Raw genomic sequence first — 27,905 nt, forward strand, 5'->3', positions numbered from 1 at the left:
AGGGTAGTATTTCAGTCAACATCTCTAAGAAGAACTTATTATTGGCTATCATACTTTTCAAGATGAATACAGAAAAATAAATTGCACTTGGAAATATTTGACAGGTTTTGTGAACACACGCCCAATTCTATTTCGTTTTTCCAGCAAAACCACCTGATTCGAACTCCATAGAAACCGGGGCGCGTGTTGGAACATAAATTAACAAATTCATAAATTGTTGGACTTGCACGATCAAATCTTTAGCGAGTAAATAATACTGGATTCTATATACTTGCAAAAAATTGTAAACTCATTTGTTATTAAATTATGATTATTCCTAGGATTGATTTTTTTCTCTATGGAGCTTATTTAACAGAGATTTGTAATTTAACAAATCTATCTGATAAATTAATAAAGTTCGATCACGAATTTTGTAACTAATATTGCACATGATGCAAGTAATTTTTTTTCTCCATTGAGTTTATTGAACAGAGATTTGTAATTTAACAAATCTATCCGATAAATTAATAAAGTTCGACCATGAATTTTATAATTAATATTGCACAGGATGCATGTATATTTTTTTCTCTACTGAGCTTATTTAACAGAGATTTGTAATTTAACAAATCTACCTGATAAATTAATAAAGTTCGATCACGAATTTTGTAACTAATATTGCACATGATGCAAGTAATTTTTTTTTCTCCATTGAGTTTATTGAACAGAGATTTGTAATTTAACAAATCTACCCGATAAATTAATAAAGTTCGACCATGAATTTTATAATTAATATTGCACAGGATGCATGTATATTTTTTTCTCTACTGAGCTTATTTAACAGAGATTTGTAATTTAAAAAATCCATCCGGAAAATTAATAAAGTTCGACCATGAATTTTATAACTAATATTGCACATGATGCATGCATATTTTTTTCTCCATTGAGCTTATTTAACAGAGATTTTGTAATTTAACCAAGATACCTGACAAATTAATATAGTTCGACTATAAATTTTATAACTAATATTACACATGATGCATGCATATTTTTTTCTCAATTGAGTTTATTTAACAGAGATTTTAAAATTTAATAAATCTATCCGACAAATTAATAAATGTCGACTAATAATTTCATAAAAATTATTGCACATGAAGCATGTATATATTTTTTCCCATTGAGCTTGTTTAACAGAAATTTTGTAATTTAACAAATATATCTGATAATTTAATATACTCGGATTAAAAATTTTATAGCGCATGATGCATGTATATTGTTCTCTCCATTGAGCTTATTTAACAGAGATTTTGTAATTTAACAAATATATCTGATAATTTAATATACTCGGATTAAAAATTTTATAGCGCATGATGCATGTATATTGTTCTCTCCATTGAGCTTGTTTAACAGAAATTTTGTAATTTAACAAATATATCTGATAATTTAATATACTCGGATTAAAAATTTTATAGCGCATGATGCATGTATATTGTTCTCTCCATTGAGCTTATTTAACAGAGATTTTGTAATTTTGCAAATATATCCGACAAATTAATAAAGTTCGACTAAGAATTTTATAACTAAAATTGCACATGATGATATAGAACAATAACGATAGTATATATTAGTTTAGATAATATTGATAAAATAACATTGATGCCTTAAAATTTCAGCCTGGCATATGTTCTGTTTTTTTTTTCTCCAAAATTTAGAGATGTTCTTGAAAATACACAAGCTTAAATAGAGGTTAATATTATTTGCTTCTGAAAATTACGTTTTGTTGTAACATTCGCAATGTCACTTGCATTAGTTGCATTTTTCTATTGAATTTGCCGTATATATTTTGAGAAATTTTAAAAATTCCGATTCAAAAATTTTACATTTTCATTTTTAATTGAAAATTTTAATGAAAAATGCATTTTTTATAAATAGACATGTAATAAGACAAAAAAATAGATACGACAATGAAATTTAAAAATTACTAACGTGTTGTGGTATAAAATAAGGTTTCTTTTCGGTTCTGTGAACTGAAATGAAATTAAATTCCAAATTTTTCTGCAGATCTGTTAAATTTAACAGCTTGGCTAATTAAACTTATTTAACTTAAAAATTCACTCATACTTTTAATAGTTCTCAAAATTTCAGTAAAACTGGTGCTACGTAAAATCAGAATATCAGTACCTCAATGTTGTGTTAAATGGAACTATATTTTGACTGAAGTTTAATCTAAGTTGATGGAACTATATTTTCATACAATAAAATTTAGAAAGGAATAACTTGCACGATAATATGAGTTAAATTGATTGGATCGAAATTATTATGATTACATAGAATCATTATTATGGTTCAAAGCGTTCTAAAATTCCTATTAGTGCACCAAAAAGAAAATCAAATTAGACAATGTTGGTACGATAAATATTGGTAAACTCAAATAATTTGACTTTACAAATTTTACGAAATCATTAATTTTCAGTTGAAAAAGTAAATGAGAATGTAATTTAATAATTTAAGGAATTATACTCTGTAAAAATTCAAAGTATCAACGTTACGAAAAAATAAATATGTCTAAATTTACACTAACCAAAGAGATAAAATACTGAAGGCCAACCACCAAAATAATTACTATCACATAAGGCACCAGATAGAAAACCTCCAATAATTGCCCCAGCTGGATATCCTGACATGGATACACTTGAGAGAAAGGCTTTCTCGGGTATAGGAAACCATTGTGCCATTATGCAGCTAACTGCTGGTTGAATAAAGCCCTAAAAGATTAATAAATTTTTTAAATTATTTTTTTAATAATATTTTTCATGCAAAGTATTATTTATTACTTAGTTTCTAAACATTCATGCAATTAGTCAGAGTTTTTTTTAAAAATAAGATATGTTGTGACGATAAACGACCCAGCGCTTCATAAAATAAACAAGTCTATCGAGGTTGGGTGATTACCTTCAGTCGCGACAGATAACTCACCACTGTGTTGACAAGTAAATTAATGGTTTTGTCTATCATCGACATTGCTAGATTCTCTTCCGCAATTGGTAAACCTAAACTACAGAAAAACACAACTCTCTAAGCCAGTGTTTCTTAACCTTTTTGGTACAATGGACCCCTTTTAAAATTTTTTAAGAAGTCACGGACCACCCCCCTGTGAAAAAAATAATTGCAAAAAACATCAATTATTAGAAGGGAATAAAGGGAAATGGCATCCATAATGGTGATATCAGGCCCTTGAATTAAAAGACTTATATTGTTCATGCGGTTAAAAATATCTGCCAGGTAAGCCAATTTATATGTAAAATACTTTTTTTTGTTGAAATATTATCAGGGATGAGATTAGCCAAAACGCAAAAAAGCTGAATTTCCACGATAGTAAATTTTACGCAAGCGCAACCCTTTAATAATAAATTCCAGACAGTTTCAGTTAATAAATAATGTGTAGACATACAATTGAGTACTAATCTATTATTACAAAAACGATTACATTGATACTTAACATTTAGTGAAAAAAAAAATTACCAATTGAAAAAATAAAGCTGGAAATTATATTTTTCCTCAGTTCACATAAGAGACAATTACTACTTGAAAAACTACCTGGTTTAGCAAATTAAAACTACTGAGAATATACATTAATATTTCATTTCTTTTAATAAATACTGTTATGTGATTTATAGCAAATATATCAGTAATATTACTTTTTAAATTATATTGGGAAAAAAAAACTTTAACAATGGACCGAATCATTATGTTCATATTATAGTCTAATCTAACTACAGCCCTCTGAAACATATCAATAACAGTGAAGTAGAAATATATAGTAACTCCTTAACATACAAAAATTGCTATTTTAGTTTGAAAAATTACATGACAATCAGCAACTGTTTAGATAATTGTTTTTTATTTGATAAGAATTTTGCATTTTATAGCATAAATAACAGCAATTATAAATAAAATTTTGATGATGAGTTAATTAACTCTTTTTGCCCCAAATTTTTTTTTTAATTAAATCCCTTTTTAAGTGATTGCTTTTGTTTACTATATCTTTTATGATTGCTATATTTAGTCGTTAGTCCATCTTCAAACATCTTGTGACAAATCCTATTTTTTCTTCATTGCAAGCACAGAATGTAAGTTTTGAATATATTCCCTTCCAGTTTCTCTGATGTTGTAACACTTACATATACTAATAATCGTCATTAGAAAAACAGTCACCTTTATAGTAACTAATTTTAAAAAAAATTTACTTCTTTCAAGAATCGCGATAGTTGATCTTAAAATTGCGTGAATATGAATAACAATTATGGAATTTGAAATCACACGAATATGAAACTAGATATACGATTTTGAAAATGAGAAAATACAAACTGGGATATAGAATTTTTAAAACGCGTAAATACAAATCACGATTCATAATTTTTAGATAGCGTAAATACGAATCATGATGCGTAATTTTTAGATTGCATAAATAAGAATTATGATGCATAACTTTTAGAATGCGTGAATGCGAATCCCAATGCCTTATTTTAAAATCACGTATAAATACGAAAATCAATGTTTGATATTATAAACCGCATGAGCAAATCAACACATTGAATTTTAAACTTGCGTGAATACGAATCGCTACATAGGTTTTTAAAAAGACGCAAATACGAATCACAATATCGGATTTTTAAATCTCGTAAATAAGAATCGCAACGTACAATATTCAAATCGCGTGAATAAGAATCGCAACACGCAAATATGAAAAGCTATGTTTGATATTAAAATCGTGTGAATAAGAATCGAGATATTAGCAGATTCCAGGCTTGGGACCTCTAAAAGGCTTGTCAGAAGCAGCTATGAAAATCGGATCAATCTGGAGGGCGGGTAAAAAATTCGGAAAATCTTATCTGCTGCGTGTAAAAGGGGAGAAAATAAGTAAAAATGAGAAAGGATTAGTAGCTATGTAGTTTGAATTTTCTGTTTCTCTTCGAAAATCGGTGAATTTTCTGAAAAAGCGGAATACTTATAAAAAAAAATGAAATTTTTTAGAAAATCTGAATTTTTGATAAAAAAAGCTGAAATTTAAGAGATAAAAGTGAAAAAAGCGGAAATCCGCTAAAAAGCGGAAAAATCTCATTCCTGAATATTCGAAGAGTAGGTTATTTTTTTCTTCTAGAAAAAGTGATACTTCTGTCTTCATAAATATTTGTTTCAAAACCTGCTCTCATGACAGTCAGCGCACTTCCATGATTAGACGCTGTACGATGATTAGAAGCTGTACTTCTAATAAAATTCACAGTTTTGATAACTATTGATAATACTTCTCTTAAGCTGGTTTAAAGAGTTTTTGTAGCCAGTGCATGTCTATGTAAAAAAAAAGGAAAAAAAATTAGCATACGTGCGAACTTTTACGCATTTGGTGTAAAATTTTATATCTATATTTGAAATGGTAGTAAAATATATGCTTTCTATGTATTCCTTGCATTTATAAACCTAATTTTTAATATTTTTAATCTACCACTATTTTTAAGAAAATTATACATATATAAATTAATATGCAATACTATTGTTGTAATCCGCATAAGCTTGTTCAAAATGCAGCGAATGTTACTGCCTAAAATTGCATTTCAAATTTAAATTTACTACCACTGGGGAAAATCATCCTTGAAGGGATTGAAAGTTGGAAGGTATGAATGAGTAACAAGATCATTAGGAGACTCTTTTTTAACCAACAGGGCAAAACCAGATTTATTGCCAAGCATCGCAGGTGCTCCATCTGTACAAAGTGAATGAAGTTTTTCTTTCCAGTCGAAGTCGTGTTTAGTAAAGAAAACATTTAACATTATTAAGACATCAACTGCCTTTGTAGTTTGCAAAAGCGACTCACAAAATAAGAATTCCTCTTTGATAGTATCAAGAGATAAATAACGAACAAAAACAAGAAGTTGACTACAATTCAAGATGCGTGTAGTTTCATCCAGTTGTATACTAAAGAAAAATGACGATGCTTTCAATTCAACGATGATCTGTTTCAAGATATTGCAAGAAATTTTGACTATTCTTGAATGTATCACATCATTTGACAATGGAATAGCCTCAAGTTTTTTTCTCTGTTCCAGTTCACAAACTAATTCAACCATTTCCAGCGCACATGGCTTAATTAACGTCTCTCCAATACTATGCGGTTTCTTGCTTTTTGCAATACGATATGCAACTGTGAGAGATGCCTCAACCAGAGGTTTTCGTGGAATACCAAATCCAAGTTTGGTTAATGTTCCAGATTTCAAAAACTGGCAAATTTCTTCTTAGCAAAAAATTCTAGATCTAGTAACCTGGACAAGGTGTCAAATGTACGTAGCTTGATAGGGGATTATAAAAATAGCACAGCAGACGTCCTCAGGGGGGTGCCCCTGATGGTGCAAACTTAAAGCCGGTTAGTGGAGGATGATATAAATATGACAGGGATATTAGAGGGCTGTGTGCAGTCCGCACTGAATTTGGGGTATCTCGATCACCTAGTTTCAAATGCGTATAAATTTTCACTTTTTAGCAACAACAAAAAAAAAATCTATGTTATTTAAATATTATTGATCAAAACGTTTTAAAAATTAGGAGTAGTTGACGAACCCCCAAAATATGACCGATGGACCCCTAAGGGGTCCATGAACCACAGGTTAAGAAACCCTGCTCTAAGCGATACGCGATTTAGATATAGATGGCAGCATCACACATCTCACTGCTCCATTTATCGTCTTTCGTTACGACAAGCTTTAGTTTTCTCCATCTCTTAATCTAGATGACATGACTGAAAAGTTATATTCTACGACTTATATTCTACGACGCACCTCTTTATTAATGCATACTACCGCATCAGGAAACGTCATGGCCTTCTTTTTATTAAACCATTTTCTCCACTCAGCTTTCTGAAAGACGGTAGCGTAGCGACACAAATAACTACACTTCATTACTATATATTTTTCCACGCGCATATCTCAATATTAGTGCAAACTATGAAAGTAAATAAATTTCATAAATTGAGAATTTAATATGAATCTTTATGTTCTGAAGTACCCCCAAATAACACTAACTAAACCCAAAAATGAACCAGGATGGTTTTGTTGTTAAGTTACTAAGCTGTCACTGAGCGAGACTGCGATTGGGCTTAATTAGCTTTAGATTAATGGATACCAGCTTGTTTGAGAAATGAAGATGTTTGCTGCAAAATGTTGACCGCATTATGATCTTTAAACTTTGAACACTTAACCTCCAGAGCTGATAAACTGGTCTTATCGGGAATGTTTTATATGTAAGTAATACATTTGAAAAGCTTAGTGACAAAATCAGTTTCTGAAAAATTCAAAGAGGATATAATGATCCACTAGTTTAAAGAGTGAATAAACGTATAAAAAGGCAATAACGGAACCTAAATTTACCATCTATAACCGTCTTATGTCCGAATAAAATAATTTTCAACACAGCCGAGCATAACATGTTGTAAAACTTGGAATATGGATTTCTTAATATATCACTTATCATGCTCTGCTACAAAGCTCTTCAAGTGTAAACATCATGGAATACAGAGACAGAATAAATTTGACTGTGTAGAGATTTAAACTAAAAAGTTTGATTAGAATTTACGTGTGCTAAGCCTTTGACAAGTTGCATTCCCAGAAGAACGTAAGCACCCCAAGTCGATGCCAGTGGTGACAGTATATTGCTTATTGAAGCACATCCTAAGCTAAATAAGAGGATTTCCTTTGCTCCAACAGTTTCAGACAATCGCCCACCAGGTATGTTTGTTAACACAAATCCTAAGAAGCTGGCGCTCATGATATGGCCCTGAGTTTCTGCATCCCACAAGACTTGGTTTCCTATAACCTGAGAATAATTAAAATATTATATTTAGGTTTCTTTGCATTGTTTTTTCCTAATAACCAAACATTTTTAAAGTTGCATTTATTATATATATATATATATATATATATATATATATATATATATATATATATATATATATATATATATATATATATATATATATGTGTGTGTGGTGTGTGTGCGTGTGTGTGTAAGCTATTGTCTATGAAGCTATTGTGTAATATATTTACTATTATCTTTTTTCAACTTATCGAAACGGAAAGCCTGCAAAGGATTCCTAACTAAGTCTCGTGATTTCAAAACCATTGTGAATAATACTTCTTTACATGCTGGGTGTTTCACGAAGACCTCTCTCAAAACATAATTTCAAAATCATTGCCCAGAATGAAGAGAACAAACGTGTAAGCTGTCCCAAACTAACATTCTACAAAAAAATTGAAACTTGACCAATCAAAATTCTGAAAAGCGGTTGCCCAAAGCATCTAAATCTGACGAATTGCGTCAAAGCTCAAAAATGCTTTGAATAAGAAGATTCTGCAAATTTGTCAGGTTTTGTTCGCTACCGTATGCAAGATTTGTAGCAATTACGCATCCGCATGTTCTTTATTCCACTTATATTAAAATTTTATTGGTGTAGTTTTACAAAACTACAAGCACATTGTTCTTAGTTGTTAATACTGTTTGCTGCTTAAGCGAAATAATTACATGAGTATGTTGCATATTGATCAAGAAAAACGCAATAAAAATGAAGATGGTAGATTCATTATCACAAAATGTTAATATGAATCGTGTGATTTTACAACGATTGGTTGATTTAATAAAAAAATGTTTTATTGGTTTTAATTTAAAGTTATGGTTGTTTAAATAAAATGATCTATAGGAAACTAAACTTTTTTAAGTTATTTGAATATACTTACTGTAATTATACAATTTAGTTGGAAGACGTTTAACTTCCTTAACACTCCCGTCCATTGTAAATTATTGTTTTGATTTTGTGGATGACGTTACGATGATATCCCACTACGTTTACGTTTTTAAGTTATATGTTTCTGCAGAATCTCTAATTTTTATTCACGCTAGTTAGATATTTTATCACGGGCGCATGCGTATTTCACCAGAAAAATGCTTTTAAAGTGCGAATGTGCAATTACTTCAAATCTCACGTACGGAAGCTCTAATATTCACTCTCTAATATTCACCTCTAAAATTTTCTCCGCCTACTGCGGCAATTAAACTGGTTTTGATGCTTCAGATTTCGATAACGAGTTTTTTCAACGTGTATAAGTTTATGTCTCAGTTATCGTCAAAATTCTAAAAATATATATTTTTGATGATCTTTACGGAACTGTATATTTCGGTTATATTATAATCTTTGTAAGTAGAATATTTATTTAAATTTCTCATTCACTCCACTTTTACCATTTTTGTTACCATGGCATCCACAAATCTCGCTTGATCTCGGCGCCAGTACGTTTCAGTAAGAAATTGGAATAAGAAACAAACCGTTGATACTCTGGTTACTACTTTAAAACTGATACTCATATGTTACTGAAGTATGCTTACAGAAGTTGTTAAAGTTGCCTTATAAATATTTTAGCATTATTATTTTGTGGTGAAAAGCAATTCTAGCAGCTAAAATAGTGTTCAGTTCAGATGATACTAACGCTTTTAAGTAGCTGTAGATATTGTAGATAACCATCCTTTACTGTCTCCAGTCTGTATTGTCTGCATACGAGTACTATTCATCATCCTGCGTTCTGTGCATCATCAGACAGCACTGAGCTGATCAAATTCCTTATTCAGATATCAGTGCAGAGCCCAAAATACAGTGAATTTAACACCATTTTGTAAAAACGAATCAAATTATTACCGAGTTGAAAAATGGTGAATAACAAACGAAATCAACTACTATGATCAAAGGAACTACAATGAGCTTCAGATACATCTTAACTGACGTGTGAATAAAAAGAGTGGCGATGCTGTCTATCACATCTTTCTCTAGAAAATATTGCCTAGAAACGCCGACTTTACTTACAAGGAGCATAATTCTCGACAAGGATTATTCTTAAATAATTAAGATAAGGTAATTTAATGAAATGATGGAATTAACATTTGATAAATTCGTTGTCAATTCTCGATACACGCATGATGTTATTTCAGTGCAATTAACACGTGATGCTAAGATGTCGAAAACGGAACATTTCAATTGAAAAAACAAACTATAATATATCGAAAAAAAAATATGTTATCGTGTCAAACAAGTTATAATTTTTGTAGATTTTGAAAAGTATAAAATATCTAAAAAATATTCGTAGCTCAATAAATAAATTAGAAAAGTTTAACCTTTGGTAAAAATATATATATATATATATATATATATATATATATATATATATATATATATATATATATATATATATATATATATATATATATATATATATATATATATATATATATATATATATATATATATATATATATATATATATATATATATATATATTTGGTAAAAAATATATATATATATATATATATATATATATATATATATATATATATATATATATATATATATATATATATATATATATATATATATATATATATATATATATATATATATATATATATATATATATATATATATATATATATATATATATATATATTTGGTAAAAAATATATATATATATATATATATATATATATATATTTATATATATATACACACCATGAAGACAATTTAAAGAAGCAAGGAGGAAAGAATTTTTTACCTGAAAATTATCTTCCGTGAAATCATATCTTCGACTGAAATTCATATATGCTGAACTGTTTATTGTAGGAAAAATAGATGCTGCTGTTTGATTTGCCATAGCAACTAAAGCCATACTTAAGTTTATTCTTTGGCAGTTAATGATGATAAAACTGAAAAATCCTAAAATCACTATTATATGACGACTTGGTATGGCACGACATTTTCCTATAACAAGGAGGAGATTGCAAGTAGTTTTTAAAATGAAATTGTTAAAAATAGAAAACAATTAGTATTGAAAAAAAATATTGGCATTTTATTAAAGAAGATGGCACAAGAGGGAAGCCAGTGAAATATAAGAGTTCAGAAAAGGTCAGTTTTTTTTTATTAGCTTGAATTTCATCTTATGAGCTCATGCTTTAGAATCGTTAAGTTATTTTTCTCTAGTTTCCAGAAAAACTGATATCTAAAAACAAATTTTTTTACAATATTTAGTTCACTTGTTATGTTTTAGGCCCTCGATTATTTTTTTATACCTGGCGCAATTTGGTTTATTGTTTGCTTGGAGAAAATAAAACCCGAAATTCCCAGCGAGTTTTTATGTTTATTACTAATATTTTTTATTTTTGATTAGGTCACTCCGAGTGCTGGTATTTTTTATCGTAAAATAAATTTTTACCTGCATTTGTTAAGGAAAAAAAACTTTATACATCTATTTTAACTTTAATATTTACCGTAAAATCACTGAATCACTTTAATTAAATAAACATTACTGTAAAAATTGGGGTATAAAGGGGTATAAAGGAATTTTACTCTAAAAAGGGATTTTACGGTATCTATAGATTATACGATAAAATACCAGTACTGATTTTTAGTAACAATTATCGTAAAATCACTGGATCACTTTCATTATACAAATATTACTGCAAAAATTACGGTATAATATTTTACGGTGAAAATGGATTTTACGGATGGTGTACCCAAATTGCCGGTACTTTAGACTGTAGTTTAATCCGGAAATTTTTACAGTTCTGGTAACAAATATACAAAGCATTATATTGATGTATTTGATAATTATTAACACTGCACCTATACTGGCAACTTTCAAGCAGAAAGTTTAGAAATATGTGTTTATTTTTTCTCGAGAGTACAGTTACTTAAACTGTGGCTTTTTTATTGCCCTTGGCGAAAGAGCTTCGAAAAACCATGTTTAGACGTTTGAAGAATGACGTTTATAGGCATATACATCAACAAAACCTTGATACTAGTAATCCGAGTGTCTACTGATTACACAGGTTTTATTAAGTCTAAGTCATGTCACAAAAATTCGCAGTGGAATAGCAATGTCACGAATCCATTACTTTATTATTGTTCTGAGTGTTCCAGACATATAATATATTTTTTAACTGCATTTATAATACAGATTTATTGAAATGACGAATTTTTATTTGTCTATGATAATAAGAGATAATGTTTGTGCTTGCCTGTCACTCCTATAATTTTAGAAATATCTGTGCTAGGATCTCAAAATTGAAAACCTAGATGCAAAGTTTAGTTTTAGCCCCTGATCTTACAAATAGATCAAAAATTAATATTTGCTCATTTGAAAGGGATGCTTGCACGGAGAAAAAAGGTATGGTCAAAACTACCAGAATATGGTAAAATTTACTGTGCTTCTGGCTCTATGCTCGGTAATTTAACCGAATTGATTTAGTAGTGATTTTGGTAAAATTAACGATAAAATATTGTTTTATAATGTCTGATAAAATTCTAATATAATATGTGAACATCCCTATCAATGTACAATGACATTTTCGGACTTAACTATCAATTATTACTATCAATTCTTACGATGTGCAATTATTCCTTCATACCGTGTGACCTGTATCCCCTTAAAATTCTTAGCCGCTGTGCTGAATTCAGTTTTGTATGTCACCGACACGTGCCTAGGTTTCTAAAATCATCACTTTTATTTTATTTTTTACTCCATTGCTCTTGTTTGTATTGAAATATTGCGTAAAATAGATGAAAAAAATCATATTAAGGAGGAGTATTAAAAATAAAAGAAATGTTCAAATAAAGAAATACCTTTATTCTCACTGTGTGGTTTAATTTTTACGAACTGCAACGGAGACCTCTTAATATCTTTGTTACTCAGCTGGCTTACTCTGAAATCCAGTTCTATTTTTGTAGATAAGTTGAAGCTTGTGTCATTATGAGTCATAGTTGAGTAATCGGAGATAATGAATATTGAAGAAACTGTCGGAAAAAGTATATATGTTTCAACTAAATACGGTTAGATACTTCACACCGTAAATGTAATCTTAGTTTCAATTTAAAATTTTAAAATCCTTCTAAATTGCATTAAAAAATCGGTCTACATTAGAAAAGTCGGTTTCCTTGAATATGTAAATCTTTATTAAGAAAACGTATTGTAAATTTCAATTAAAAATAATCAAAGGCAATTTTTTTGCCGGAAAAAATTGAACTATGGTCAATTGTTTAACTGAACAATGAATTGAAATTAAATTATGAATTCTAAAATGCTTGCAATAAAAATAGAATCTGCTGTGTCTGCTTGGTTAGTTTTAATACTTTAAATAACATATTGTACATAAAAATTTCAGGCAAATTTGAAACATGAAAATATTTAATTGAATCATGTAATAAACAGGTATATTTAACTCCTTCCAGGGTATAGTTAGAACTTTTGGCGAGTCTCCATCCCCCCTTAAATGTTGGAAAATCCTATTATTATTATTTTTTGAACAATTTATAACAAAGCCAACTGTATTCAATTTTTTATGGTTCCTATATTATTAGTATAAGTAGATATTATTAAAATTATAATTAAAGTTAAAATTAGTTCAAGTTAAAATTATGCAAAATGCGAACCAAAATTGGAATTAAATAATGCACAAAAGTATAAATTTATTAACAATTCATATCGCAAAAATTAAGAGTGTCCATAAAGTTTTAATTGAAATTGATTCAATAACGTTTTTATTAATTTGAAATGAAAAGGTTTTGAGATTTTTATTTGTTAAAATGTTATTACTCAATTATTTACTGCAATTATAGACTGTTTCTTAAACTTTAAATAATCTATATGAACATCATTTTAAAATCTAATGAGTGTTTTCGTGTGTTAAATTATGAATATAAATTGTAAATATTGTATGCATTATTACAACGAAATATTTTATCATTTTTATCGTAAATACTATAAAAATATTATTGCACTTATGGAAAAAATCTCGATAGTCTATCATAATTTTGACAAGAGAAAAAAAAATTTTCTTTGAAGAAAAGTTTCAAATTGTTAATATTTTCCAAAGTTTAATTAATTTTTTTTAAGTTGGCATCTAAACGATTTTTACTTAGAAATTGAATATATAAATTAAATGTATGCAAAGCATTTGTTTTCAACATCAGGATCAATTATAACAGTTTCACTTTAATTAAAATAGATTACAATTTTTTTCACTCGCCCTGTATATATACTTGATAAAAATCTTATAAACAATTTGAAACAACATTACATTTCAAACGCCTAAAGTAAATTTAAGATATACTTGCCAACAATTGTTTTTCTGTTTGAACTAACGTAAAATGCAGTTTCATCCTTTCGTTACATGAGTTCAATAAATAATTTTATTGCCACTTAAATGCACGTAAAACTGATTAAAAATCACACGTGCCAAAGCACTTGTTTAAATTTAACAAGGTCATGCACGTTTGTGATCGAGAAATTACTATTCGCTTACTTTCTCCGTATTGCTAAAGAATTCTCCACATTCGATTAACTAACTATGTCATTGGATGCTTCAACACGAACATCTTTCATCTACAAATTTAAATGGACAGTGATCAATTTATCAATGTAGAAAAAAGACAAATTATATTTTAATATTTATTTAAAAAACTACGGCATGGAATTTGGAACTAACAAAACACGGATTTTATCTATATGGAATATTTTGTAATGGTTAAATTAAAAACGATATCACGTGAAACAACGAGGTTTTATCTACTTAGAATAATTGGCATACTAAATTTTTAATCTCCGATCGATAATACTAATTGAAAGATCTCTTTATTTTAATAAATATTAAACGTCGCCTCTGCCGATGTTCCCCTGTGTAGGTTTAGGACGTTCCAATTGGTTAAAAACTGTAATACTTATAATGTGAAATTATGAAGGTGTATACAAGAATGTTAAGGGATTTAATTTTATAACCGGTGTTAAGCAGCTGACCCGATTCTGAGCTTACGGCTGTCAATAACCAACTCTACTAATTTGAACTAAACCCAGAAGATAAGGGAACTACTAGATCAAGCATTGCAGCGAACTAGCCTTTGTGATGGAACTAACCATTATTTTTGTTGCATGGAGAGAAAAACCACGAAAATCTTTCATGGCTAGTCCGGCGTCAAGCGGATTCTGATCCATGATCCATCTATCATAGACCAGCCTTCACTGCGATTCGAACCTAAGACACCTGATCCTCGTACTGTTCTCAGTTGTGAGAAAAATTAAAAAAAATTGTTAACTGTTTCGTCTGAAAGTAATAAATAATCAGTTTCAGTATAAAAATATTTCTATATTTTAAAAAGTTTTAGTTAATCCTTTATAAAATATATTTTCAAATGCGTTGTTTTTTCAAAAGACATGTTTAACAATGCATGCATTTATATATTATTAATATTTATAGGCAGTTTTATAATTCTTCGCAAAACACAATTTTATGATATGTGTTTATAAAAACTATGAGTAAAATTAAAATAATTTTATTTACATTCTCGTGTAAAGTAACAATATTTTTAATGTTAAATGAATTTGAATTTATTATGAAATGGATTTTAAACATTTGCGTATTATTGAAGGGAATTTTCGAACTAAAATTATAAATCCTTCCATAAAAAGTGTAAGAGCGTCTTAAATATTTAATAAATTTTTTAAATGAATTAAATTATAATATTAATATTTCCCAGAAAAATCTGTTATAGTGTTTTACTATAAACCAAAGCTCGTCTACAATCATTTAATTTGAGTAAGCCATCATTCAATGATAAATAAATTATGCAGCAAGAAATTATACAACGAAAATAAATTGTTCAACGATAAATAAATTATAATTGTCTTATTTGTAATATAAATGCATATGTCATACAAAAAGACAGATAAAGGTGCACTTAAATAAAAACAAGTGAATATTGCAATGTAAATTTATTCATATGTCATGTAAAAAGAGTGATAAAGAAGTATTCAAATAAAATCAAATTGATATTGTAATGTGAATGTACTCATACATTATATGAAAAGACAGATAATGAAGCATTTAAATTAAAGCAAATTAATATTGTAACGTAAATTTATATATCTTGGAAAAAGACTGATAAAGATGAATTTAAATAGAAACAAATAATGATGAAATGTAATTAATGGCCAGTAAATTAAAATAAAACTACAATTGGGATTTATAGTATTCGTTTATTATTAATCAAAAATATAATACTGACAATTCATTCATATGAGAAATTAATTAACGATGTATGGTAAAAATATCATTGGTTATTTAAATTATCTGGAACTTTGCAAACAGCCACTGTCATTTTGCATTGCCTTTTAGTAGCTAAATTGAGGATCTCGCTATTTGCCTATCAGCCTTACACTTTAAAAAGTTAATAACTTTAGGCTAAATTGAAATATATAAATGAAATTTGGAATTAGCCTAATTCGAGAATGCTCATGATAAACAGCCTTATTAAACATTTTTTGCAATCATTTTTTGCATATTTTTCTTATGTTAATTCAGTCTAATTTAATAATTCTTCAAACATTTCCTTATTGACATAAATGCATATAAAGGCTAATTATAATTTGTTTAAAGTGTATTATTCAGATGAGATTTTTCAATTAGCCTGATGCATTGAAAAATGCCGGTAATATTTGCAAAGAGTTGGATATTTTACATAGATAAAAATTAAATCATGATAGCTACATTCTTTGTAAAGCAAATAAAGTTGAACAAAATGATAAATTAAATTTACAACCAAGCAAGTTTACAATATTAATTTATTATTGAATAATAGGACAGAAATTCAATGCAGTCTACAATTGTTTATAGCAGCAACTTTTATTTCTAATTTTTAAGAACTTTCTCTTGGTATATACAAATCATAAATCATGTATACAAATAAGTATTAAACAAATAATTAGTATATAAGAACAAAAATACTGAATATTTTCTTCATAAAAAGATGTACAAAAACAAATTATATATGACAATGTTTTAAATGACACATGATGATGAGATTTTTAGGTCATTTTTTAAGATGCCCTCAAAATTTAAATTTTCAAGGCATCTTAAACATTGTAGATACTAATTTTCAATTTCAATTACTGAAGATCATTAAAACATATTATCGAAGTAACTAACTGTAAATGTTTTTTTTAGTTAAGACGAAAACTCATGCGTTATGTCATGGTTGCCAAAAGTTTTAGTACGATGAGGATTAAACACTTGGACAATGTATTTATCTCAACAGTATACAAAATTGTATTTAGCAGAAGAAACAGAACCAACACTTGTTTTAACAGCATGACTCCTTAAAAAAATCTAAGCTATCCCAGACTAATCTACAGAGGATATCTTTCCCAATCTGAAACAGAAAATAAAAAATTTATAAAAAAACACAAGCTTTTATGAAAACAAAATTACATGAATAATAAAAAAACACTGTAAAAAATTCTGGATCAAGGTACTGTACAAAGCACCGGTACTCAGGGTACCGGTTCTCTTTTACCGTAAAATCCATTTTTACAGGAACTTTTTAAGAAAGAAACATCTTTTACTCACCAATTTTTACAGCAAAATACGAGGGTAGCTATTTATATTTCTGGCCTTGGCAACAGTAAGTGTTGCTAGGCGACAGCAGATGATTTTAATCGAAAGTTTGATATTTTTAAACATAAATTCAGCACACGATTTACCATTATAGCTTCATTTGTGTTGTTGACAGTAAATTGAAAAGTTCTTCTCTTTCAAAAAATGGAATTGAATCGTGAACATTTTCGTGCCATTATTTTTCATAACTTTCGACGTGGATTGTCAAGACAAGAGTGCTTCGATGAACTTAATTCTTTATTCAGCGATAAAGCGCCGTCCTACAGCACTGTAAAAAATTGGTATAACGAATTTAATCGTGGTCGATGTTCGATCCAGGACGAATCCCGTGCAGGTCGTCCAAAATCCGTTGTTGTGCCAGAAAAGATCGATGCTGTGCGTGAACTGATAAAGCAAGACCGTCATGTGACATACCGTGAGATAGAGGCTTCTTTGATGGACATTAGTATGACTAGCATCAATAAAATATTGGATGAACATTTGAGCGTAAAAAAAATTTGTTCGCGTTGGATCCCGCATAATCTGACAAACGCTCAAAAAAAGGCTCGTGTCGATTGGTGCAAGGAAATGTTGGAAAAATACGTTCAAGGTACATCAAAGGCTGTGTATAACATCTACGCAGAGGACGAATCATGGATCTATGCATATGAGCCGGAAACAAAACAGCAATCAACTGTATGGGTCTTCGGCGTTAACGGTCATGTGGCAACAGTGGCGCTAGAGCAACGCAGGACGGTCAATTCTGAATGGTACACGACCATTTGTTTGCCAGAAGTCATCGGAGAAATTCGAAAAAAGCAGAAGAACAGGCGAATCATTCTTCATCATGACAATGCGAGCTCTCACACATCGACTCAAATAAAGGCATTTCTGACGGAGCGAAAGATCGAACTGATGGGTCATCCGTCGTACAGCCCTGATTTGGCACCCAATGACTTCTTCTTATTCCCACACATCAAAAATAAATTACGTGGACAACGATTTTCGACCCCCGAAGAAGCGGTTGATGCATTCAAAACGCATGTTTTGGAGTTACCTCAATCGGACTGGAAAAAGTGCTTTGAAAATTGGTTCAAACGCATGCAAAAGTGTATTGATCATCATGGAGAATATTTTGAAAAACAATAAAACCAATTTCGATCCTACATGTTTGTTTTTTCATTATTAGGCCAGAAATATAAATAGCAACCCTCGTAACTATTATGAAATCACTGAATTCCTAATTAAGTAAATACCACAATAAAAATTACGGTATAACATTACCCACGCCACACTGCCATAGATACCCGTTCACAGGGTAGGCCACATTCACAGATCGCACAACAGGGAAAATTCCATGCCCTGAGTAGAATTCGAACCCGCAGCCATTAGCTTTGTGGTCAGGCATGCTAACCACTCCTCCATCTAGCCGGCCTATTCCACAAATATTAAAACTGCACCTATTCTGACAAATTTAATACAGATACTGTTGAAATATGTACTTATTTCCTCTTGAGAAAGATAAGTGCTGGAGGAAATTATTTGATGGTGGTAAACTTTGAATATCATCAGTTGGCAGCTAGCAATAGCATCATACAAAGTGATACTGTTAATCCTCATTCCGATGGGATGATCCACAAAAAACGTGTTAAGCTTTATTTACTAGTGAAAAGTGATTGGGGAGTGCAAAAAATAAAAATAAATAAATAGATCATTAAAATCATTTTAACTTTATTGTGCTTCAATTTATATGTCGTTCAGAGCTTTGTGTACGATTTCGTTTTTGTTCAGTACTGTTTCGTGCAGCTTAGAACTGATTTATTGATAATTTATTTTATTCCCCCCGTACAAAGAACAAATATTCAGCTAGTTTTAAATAAATAATTGTTCATGAGTGACACATTTATATCTGTTTAGTTAGAAATTAATTTTTAATGAATGGGGTAAACCAACCAGTGAAGGAACATTTCATATATATTGATTGAAAATAAGAATTTGAAAGTTTTTCTTTAAATTGATTGGTAACAATAGCTTACTGCCAAACAATAGGAACTCATCTAGCAATGTTTTGGATTACCTGGTCAAATGGACTTCTCTGGAAAAATTTTTGAATTTGTTATTATCTCTGCAACACCTTGTTTCTTTGAAAAAATTATAAGGTGAGTGTTTGTATTTATATGTTTGAAGTGGAATTAATTGCATGTAATAGTTTTATTTTTCTCACTGTGAAAAGGAGAATTCAAAATATAGTTATTGAAGTTGCGTCTCATTTTTTTTAAGTATCATAAGCACTGAGCTAATAAAGCACTGAGACAAGGGGGTGTTTATTCACAGGATCACCAAACGATGAAAAACCAGTGAAGGAACAAGTGTTCCTTTACTGGTTTTTTTCTAAGTTAATGAAAATAAAAGATAAACTTTAATTTTCTTGTATCTTTAGTGATGTTCCGCATCAAAAGTATGTTAAAAATACGAAAAACAACTTTCAAGCAGTGAGGGAACAGGCATGTTCATTTACTGGGCATAGATTTCCAAGTGAATGAACAGTATGTGTTAATATGTTGACACTTTAATTTTCAATTCATGATTACAAAAAAAAGTTAGCATTGTCCAAGCATTTATATGATATAATTTAAAGAATAGGCTTGTTTTTAAATATTTGTATGGCTTATAAATTCATAAAGAGCATTAAAAATAACCAAAATTAAGTGTTCCTTTACTGGGTGTTCATTCACTGGTAAGAGCTGTTCCTTCACTTGGTCTTCTCTACTACTTGTTATTTGAATCTCCAAAACTTTAAAACAATATTATGCAAGTTCTCTAAAATTTTTTACATAATTTGCAATTAGTAACAAATATGTTGACACTGTCATTTAACTAAAATTACGAATTTTGAAATTAATGTGATTTTTTAAAAGGCAAGCGAAGCTTAAGTGTTCCTTCACTGGTTAGTTTACCCCACATAGATGCTTATAGATGAAAACTTATATGATTTCTTTAAAAAAAGCACCGATTGCAAGACTACTTAGAGCGTATTAATGAAATAAATATCAATTGATATATTAAATAAAAAAGGAATTTTTTTCCTATTATTTTTAATTTTTAGGATTTATTTTTTTCTTAACGTCCAGTACCTTTTAAAAATTAAATAACTTGCTGCAATTAAATTTCATAGCTTTAATTAAATAAGCCAAATATTCATATTACTTCAGATTAGCTTTAAATAGAAAAAGATAATAGGAATGACATTAATTCTTAGTGGAATATTAAATTTTTATCTTTATATTTATTCCTATTGCTGCAAATGGAGCGAATGGATCTTTTTGTATTGAACATTGTTTCTAATCTAGTAACTTAAATTAGCCAATATGAAAAATAATATCATTTTGAAATACTTGCTCATTGATCATACTCAGATTTCGTTACTTAATTCAAATATATAAATAATTAATTAATATGTATGAAGTCATCAATCATCTGATCATTGGAGCAAAAAATATTACATTTTAAACATAACTAGTTTATATTTCATAATTTTTATTTGATATTATATCACCGAGTCTTGTGTAAAAATTGCTATTTTACCACGTTTATACCAACTTGCCTTCGTGTATGTCTGTTCGGGTAGAATTTTGTAATCGATTTTAAACTAACTTTCCGACTAGCTACAGACTTCAAATTTGGCACATAGTTCAGAATTGGATGACAATGAAGAGAAAGAAGACATACAAAGTAAAATAAAATTAAAATGAAAGAAAAATTAATAATTTCGTGATTGTCTTTTGTTTTCGATTCGATTATTTCAAATAAGTGTCACATGTCAGTTGAAAAGTTTTGTGTACAGTGAGTGAAAAAATTGAGATTTTTGAAGTAAGTACAAAAAAAATCAAAATAAAAAGTAATATTTTTAAAAACCACGTTTTTGTAGTGGAGAATAATTATTAAAAATCAAAAATTTGAAAAACGAGAAACGTGGTGCGCATGAAATGCATAACAGTACATATACACATACATATACACATTTTCTTACTCATACACATGCACAGCCACGTATCACATCTACATATACATCCTCATGCACATGCATATACACAAACATATTCCACATACACATCCACGTTCAGATACAATTACAATTACATATATTCTCATGAGCACACATACACACACTAATATGACATTACTGTTATGTATTTCATGCGATTCAAATTTTGGTTTTTTAATTATTATTCTCCACTACAAAAACGTGGCTTTTAAAAATATTACTTTTTATTTTAATTATTACTTTTTCTTTTAAATATTACATTTATGAAATTCATTCATTTTTTTTTTTTAAAAAAAGTGAGTAGTTTTTTTTTGTATCTTTTAACTTAAAAACTATGCTAAGCTAAGAGATGCTTTTCTCTAAATCTAAATTAAATATCGCTGTACTAAAACTAGCAACTATCGGAAATATTTCTATCTCAATCTGATCTCTATGAAACGTAACACCACTTTTCTGGTGACAAATTACAAACAAAGCGTTTTCATTGGTGACTAAAAAATTATTTCATTCATCCCAGAAACTAAACAAAAGAAATTTAAAATCTAAATAAACATTGATTATAAATCTACCCACTATATAATTTAAAAATTGAAGTAAAATATAAAGTTACGTGGTCGAAGAAACTGCTTATGTAGTGATGGTTAGGGAAAAAGAGTATTATGTCCTCGCTGTTATTCCAAGTATTCGTTTCGAAGCAATACTGGTGTGTGTACTAGAATAAACAGGTTGATTGTTAAAAACCCCACACAGAAAATATAGCTACATTTTATTTTGTTTTCTCAAAGCTAGTGCTTGAATTTTGTTTCTTCTAAATTTCTATGGATGGTTGACAGAATGTAAACAATAACAAGCTTCCTAACACCGGAAAAAAATTTATAAAGCTTCCGGTGTATCCCTCCGCGTTTGTTACGCTTAGGAAGTGATATGTGAACAGGCTTAATATTCTAAAAAATTTTATTATTGGGATTTACTCTTAATTTTACCTCCCATAAGAGTTTTCTATAATTTATAAACTCTAACAGTATGTGAGTCTAAAACAAATTTAAGAAAATAAATATCACAGCATAAATAAAGGGAAAAGTTTGCCCTATTTTGAGTGATATCCCTTATTTGGCTATATTTGGGTAAAGTAGAGTCGTTTGTTATTTTTCGGGTAGCATCATAGCAAGCTTGTTGAGTTTTTCAAATTTATCAGTTGTTTGCTTCGTTGAAAGTTAAATTGAAGGAACGTGTTATATTGAAAACATTACAAGTATAATAATACTAGTGGGCTCGCTACTAACTTAGTTACATTACAAATGCACAAAATTCTAAGAATTCAAAACAATCATTCAAATCCATGTAAGAACTTCTTTAAAAAAAATTACATCTTTTTAATAAATACTAAGTCATTAAAATAAATTTGAATTCAAATAAATGACATGTAATTCGTTAAACCTATTAGAAATGCGTTATAGTATAAAATCTTAAAGTGTAACAGCATGACTGAGACTCATTTTTCAATGAATAACTAATAACAATAATACAACAAATAAATTCGTGATATAAATCAAAAATCGTCGAATGAATTCGTAATACATAAATTCGTGAAAAAAGCGCTTTCGACAAAATACTAAACTAGAGATCTATCGACATAGACTATTCACTACTGCCTAGCTTAATAGTATGAGATTGCCGCAGCTGATGCTCTCTTAGGTTATTTCAGTTTCCGTTTTTAAAAGCGCTATATGTTGAGCCACCTCAGCCAGATTTGGCATGTGACGACATTTTTAGTGGCAATCATTGGTCGATTTTCTAGCGTTGACATTCGCGGAGTTGTAATGAGGCTTTTCTTTTTGTCGCCGTGTAAGAGAAATATATATATAGATTGGAAGGTGTGCTTTTTCAAGCTTAGGCGTGAAAATCAGTCTTCAATAGTAACCTGGAAGTCTTATGGCGAATTTAAGCCCCCCAGCGCCATCTGTGTTTAGCTTTACAAGGTCAACCATGCATTGAATGACAATGGTATGAAACATTTTTAAAACTAAATGATTTTTCAAAAGATACGAACCTTGGCAAATACTGTTTACACCGATGGCTCTTTCTAGAAGCAATTTTGTTAAAGCAAAAGATTACGTAATTATTCCTTCGGAAATAGGAGAGACAACGTATGAGATGTGGAGCGCTGTTCCTATTATAAGAGAAATTAGGTAGTAGGAAAAAAAAGCTAACAAAAGCGTTGCATTCCAAGATCACCAATTAATAATTGTTGTGGAATATTTGATCATACACTCTCAGAAATAAAATTAGCACTTAGGACGATTTAGGAATCTTTGAGCTATATTTTGTTAATTTTGAGAATTATTTCGTCGCGAAATCACGTGGTCTGCGACGAAACGCGAACTCTCAAATATATGACGACAATGTTTCCTCAAGTCCAAACTTTATCGTAATGCATTATGGGAGATTGTTAACTAGAATGGCAAAATTAGACTACACAATCGAAGGTAAAGAGACGGAACAAGCCGACTGGCTTTATGATGGTCAAGGAGTCAAGCTCACGGGTTCGATTCCGGCTTTGGGCTGGGGGTTATTTATATCTCTGTTTTATCTGTGCTTGTGTTATTTAGACGATATTGATCCACCTATACGGTACCCACGATAAAGTTATTATTGGAAAAGTAAGGCGCATTAGGCGCTATAAGTTTTTTTAATTTTTTTCAAAAAATAGAATCGCGAAACGTTCCTTTTGTTTTGCCGAAATTTGTTTCCTCGAAGATGTGACGACAGTTATTTCGTCACATTAAGGGAATTTTTTTTTTTATCTCGGATCATATAAAAAGAAACGGTTTCGTCAAAAACGAAGAAAGTTTCGTGAAATTTGAGTATACAGTATATTATTTTACATAAACTTTACGGCAATGTAATTCAATTCTTTTTTTTCTTTCTTTTTTTTTTTGCTTTTTTTTGATCCTACGTATTTTTACGTTTTGTTTGCTTGGTTCTAAAAAAAGATACAAATACGTTGTTCATGGCTGTTGAAGTTTGGTTTCTGTTTATCTTTGAATTAACAATATGAACGTGTTGCAGATAGTTCAAGAAGAAAGCTATCACAGATGGCGGATTCGTTATTACAAACTGTTAAAAAAGAATCGTGATCTTTCAACAGTTGGTTTATTGAAGAAAATAAAATTGATTGGTATTAGTTAAAAATCATGTTTATCTAATTGAAGTTGGCTCATAAAGAGTAGGTATTTTTTACTTATTTTAATTATGCATTTATATGGGAAAAAGTTTCGTTCATATTATCCACGTCCATTGCAATTGCAATTGTTTATTTTGATGTTGTGGTCGAAGATGAGTGTGATGCCACAATTGGCATTACATATTTATTTTCATTCCTTTTAAAATATCTTTCATTACTTAAGCTTTTTTTTATTAATAGAATTACATTTAAAATAAATCAAAAACTTAATCTTTTTAAACGAACACGAACATAAAATATTTATTACTTCTCTTCTAGATCAATGTAACGGATACTTTTTATTTCATTACTATGCAGATTTATTAATTCACTGCCGCCTCAAATCGAAAACAAAAATCTATTTATAACTTTTTATTCTAAATTTCCAACCGCTAAATGTTTCGGTTGCATGGTTGTAATATTTCTCATAAATTTGCTGGCGACTCTTGATCGCCAAGGTGTTCTTTTAAACCCAATATTGATATGCTGGTTGGCTTTGTTTTGGCTATGGTATATTTTGATAAACTGCCAATTTTGGATCTCCTACCCATGCTTTCGATGTCCGTTAATAATAATTATATTCACTTTTAATTTCAAATTTGTCGAGGCTGGGAGTGCCCTAAGGGGCCTCCCCAGTTTCAATTTTTAACGGTCAGAAATTATATTCTGGCTGTATGATCTCTCAATCTGATTTCATCCCTTTAAGGGATTTCTATTTTGGATGAAGAAATGGCCATTCTCTATCACCTATTATGATTAATGAAGCAAATTTTCATTTTAGCGAGTTATAAATTGTTTCCTGGACATTATCCATTTTTAGTATTTTCATAATCAAAATGTATTTTTGTACGGCTAAGTAAAAATACACTATACGAATATTGGCGGCTAATGACGGACAAACAATCTCCGCCACAATGAGATTCCACTGAGTTAGAGGTTTTAACTTATGAGGTTTTGCAAAGTTTCTTGTTTTCATTTACATAAATTTGATATTTTTCCTAGGACGCAATTTAACTAGGACTGACTCTTACGCACTTAAAATACGCATGCGCCAGTTCTTCGAACGTCGGGAGCGTACGGATTATAAAATAAAAGTACGAAAACTCTCTTTTGAGAATATTGACGTTTATTTATTGGTGAAAAAACGCACATTTTCCTATATAAAAAAAGAAAGAAAGAAGCAAAAATGAATGTATTTTTTGCATTCCAGAGTGTCCTAAGACTATACTGTAAAACGTTATTTTTTTTTAAAAAAAATTCACGTTAAAATAATAAAATTTATTTTCTAAATCTACTAAAATAACACCAAAGCAGAAAAATAGGTATGCAAAAAATTTCTCACTTACCTTTCCCCAGAAAATTAAAACTATATCTGGAAATTTAAAATATTAGACGCGTTCAGAATTCACCACAGATGAGGACTGTGAATTAAGTAATCGAAATTGGTTGTCATAAATTCCCATCACTGTCAGTGAAGTGCTTGTCAATCAACGTCAGGGAGAAAAAAAATTACTCTTGTTCTCAGGTGAAAGGTGCTTTGTTCATAAAGTAAGGGAAATTTCGTTTCATGTCTGTTAAGACCTTGAAAAATCTTATTATTTGATAAGCTTTTAATAATTTTTTCCTTATAAAACAATTCTGATATCATTAAAATTAGTATCCTTGAACTGAATAAAATGAGAGCATTTGCTGTCTAAAGTATCTAACAAATTTCTTTTTAATGGATTTTTTTTTTTCAAATTTAGAGTTTTTATCTCATTTGTATTGTATTTTAACTTTTTTTAATAATACGAAAAGAGAAAAAATTTTTGATGAGAAAGGAGTTCTAGCTTGATGATAAAGAAATTTTAAAAAATAAATAAATATTATGATAAAAAATTATTAAAATTTGTGGGTACCGTCCCCTGTTCGCTGGCGCAACCCAACATCCGAAGATTTCTCTACAATCTTACATGGTTTGTTTTACAAGTCATGCTTTCTACAAAGTTAAAAACATTTTAAATGTGTTCAGAGTAAAGTTTGAAGAATTTGAATCAATTATTAAAATTTTTAAAACTAATTCCTCCCTTGAAAAAAACTAATTTTAAGTCAACTAAAAGTTATTGAATTAAAAATAATTAAATTGTAATAAATGATATGAAATAAAAAAAAAGTTTGAAGAAACAAGGGGTATGTTGGAAATGTGAGGATGGATATCGCCAAGATTTTTAAGACATAAAATGTTTTGTTCGTAATTTTCCTTGTGTTTTTAAAATTAATTCCTTTTTTAGAGAGTTTTATAACTCTTTCCTTGGTAGTGGTTTCGAAAAATGGAGACGCTTGGCATGGACCTAGCGTCGCAATTTCTTATACCGCTCAACCGCTCATTTATACAGCTCAAAAACACCGCTCAAACTCCATTTTAGGAATAAATGCAATTATTATGTTTCAATTAAAAAATGGATTTTGCGGTTTAAAAACTTCAAAATTCTTTCATTGTACATCCGTGAGAAGTATGCAATCATTTTGAACATTATTCTTGAGCGCATAAAGCACAATAATTATGCAAAAATTTTCATTCAGTTGTCTCAAACGGTATAATCTTTTCATGGTGATATGTCGGCAAAACTATCATATCACCTTGTATTGTAACGCACTAAATCAGTTCGACAAAGCGAATGATTAAACTAGGAACTCTGGTCTTGAATTCGGGCAAGAGAAAAATGGGTGCTTCAATTCAGCGAAACCCAAAAACAGTTCATTAAATGCTTGGTGTAGTTTACCATTTTCCCAATAGATGGCAATACTAGATGTTTTTTGATTTTCCTGCAAAAAGTTCGGCAGTTTCATGACATATGTTGGATTTTTATAATTTTTCAGTTCAAAGGAACCTGAGGGACATGAAATTTACGACAGTTGATATAAATAATAGTATTGTAGTATTAGTTTATTATATTTATCTGGAAAATTATGTCATCTATATATATATATGTTTCTCTTACACGGCGACAAAAAAAAGTCTCATTACAATTCCCCGAATGGCAACGCTAGAAAATCGACCAATGATTGCTGCCAAATATGTCGCATGCCAAATCTAGCTAAGATGGCTCAACATATAGCGCTTTTAAAAACGGAAACTGAAATGACAATTCAGCTGCGGCAATCTCATACTAT

The 27,905-nt window shown here is 29.5% G+C and overlaps 1 protein-coding gene and 1 long non-coding RNA gene across 2 annotated transcripts in view; both read right to left on the reverse strand.

Annotated features, from left to right (window-relative positions):
* LOC107443282 (uncharacterized) overlaps positions 1–14,440 on the reverse strand; it is a 57,450-nt gene extending 43,010 nt beyond the window's left edge. The window contains exons 1-5 of the mRNA XM_087162186.1: positions 14,174–14,440; positions 12,683–12,853; positions 10,617–10,822; positions 7,600–7,839; positions 2,558–2,741 (exon numbers count right to left, since the gene is read on the reverse strand). Coding sequence (XP_087018312.1) covers positions 2,558–2,741; positions 7,600–7,839; positions 10,617–10,822; positions 12,683–12,818 — 766 coding nt within the window. The 5' untranslated portion in view covers positions 12,819–12,853; positions 14,174–14,440. The remainder of the gene's footprint in view (positions 1–2,557; positions 2,742–7,599; positions 7,840–10,616; positions 10,823–12,682; positions 12,854–14,173) is intronic.
* A 1,628-nt stretch (positions 14,441–16,068) lies between these two features.
* Positions 16,069–26,593, reverse strand: LOC107443284 (uncharacterized). Its single transcript, XR_001583963.4, has 3 exons — positions 26,099–26,593; positions 23,580–23,699; positions 16,069–17,260 (listed from the first exon to the last, which is right to left on the reverse strand). It is a non-coding gene; the product is annotated as an uncharacterized LOC107443284 (long non-coding RNA).
* Between the last annotated feature and the right edge of the window lie 1,312 nt (positions 26,594–27,905).

The sequence above is a fragment of the Parasteatoda tepidariorum genome, chromosome 4, assembly GCF_982258835.1.
Source record: "Parasteatoda tepidariorum strain Cologne lab strain chromosome 4, Ptep-v5.0, whole genome shotgun sequence".
NCBI classification, from domain to species: Eukaryota; Metazoa; Arthropoda; class Arachnida; order Araneae; family Theridiidae; genus Parasteatoda; species Parasteatoda tepidariorum.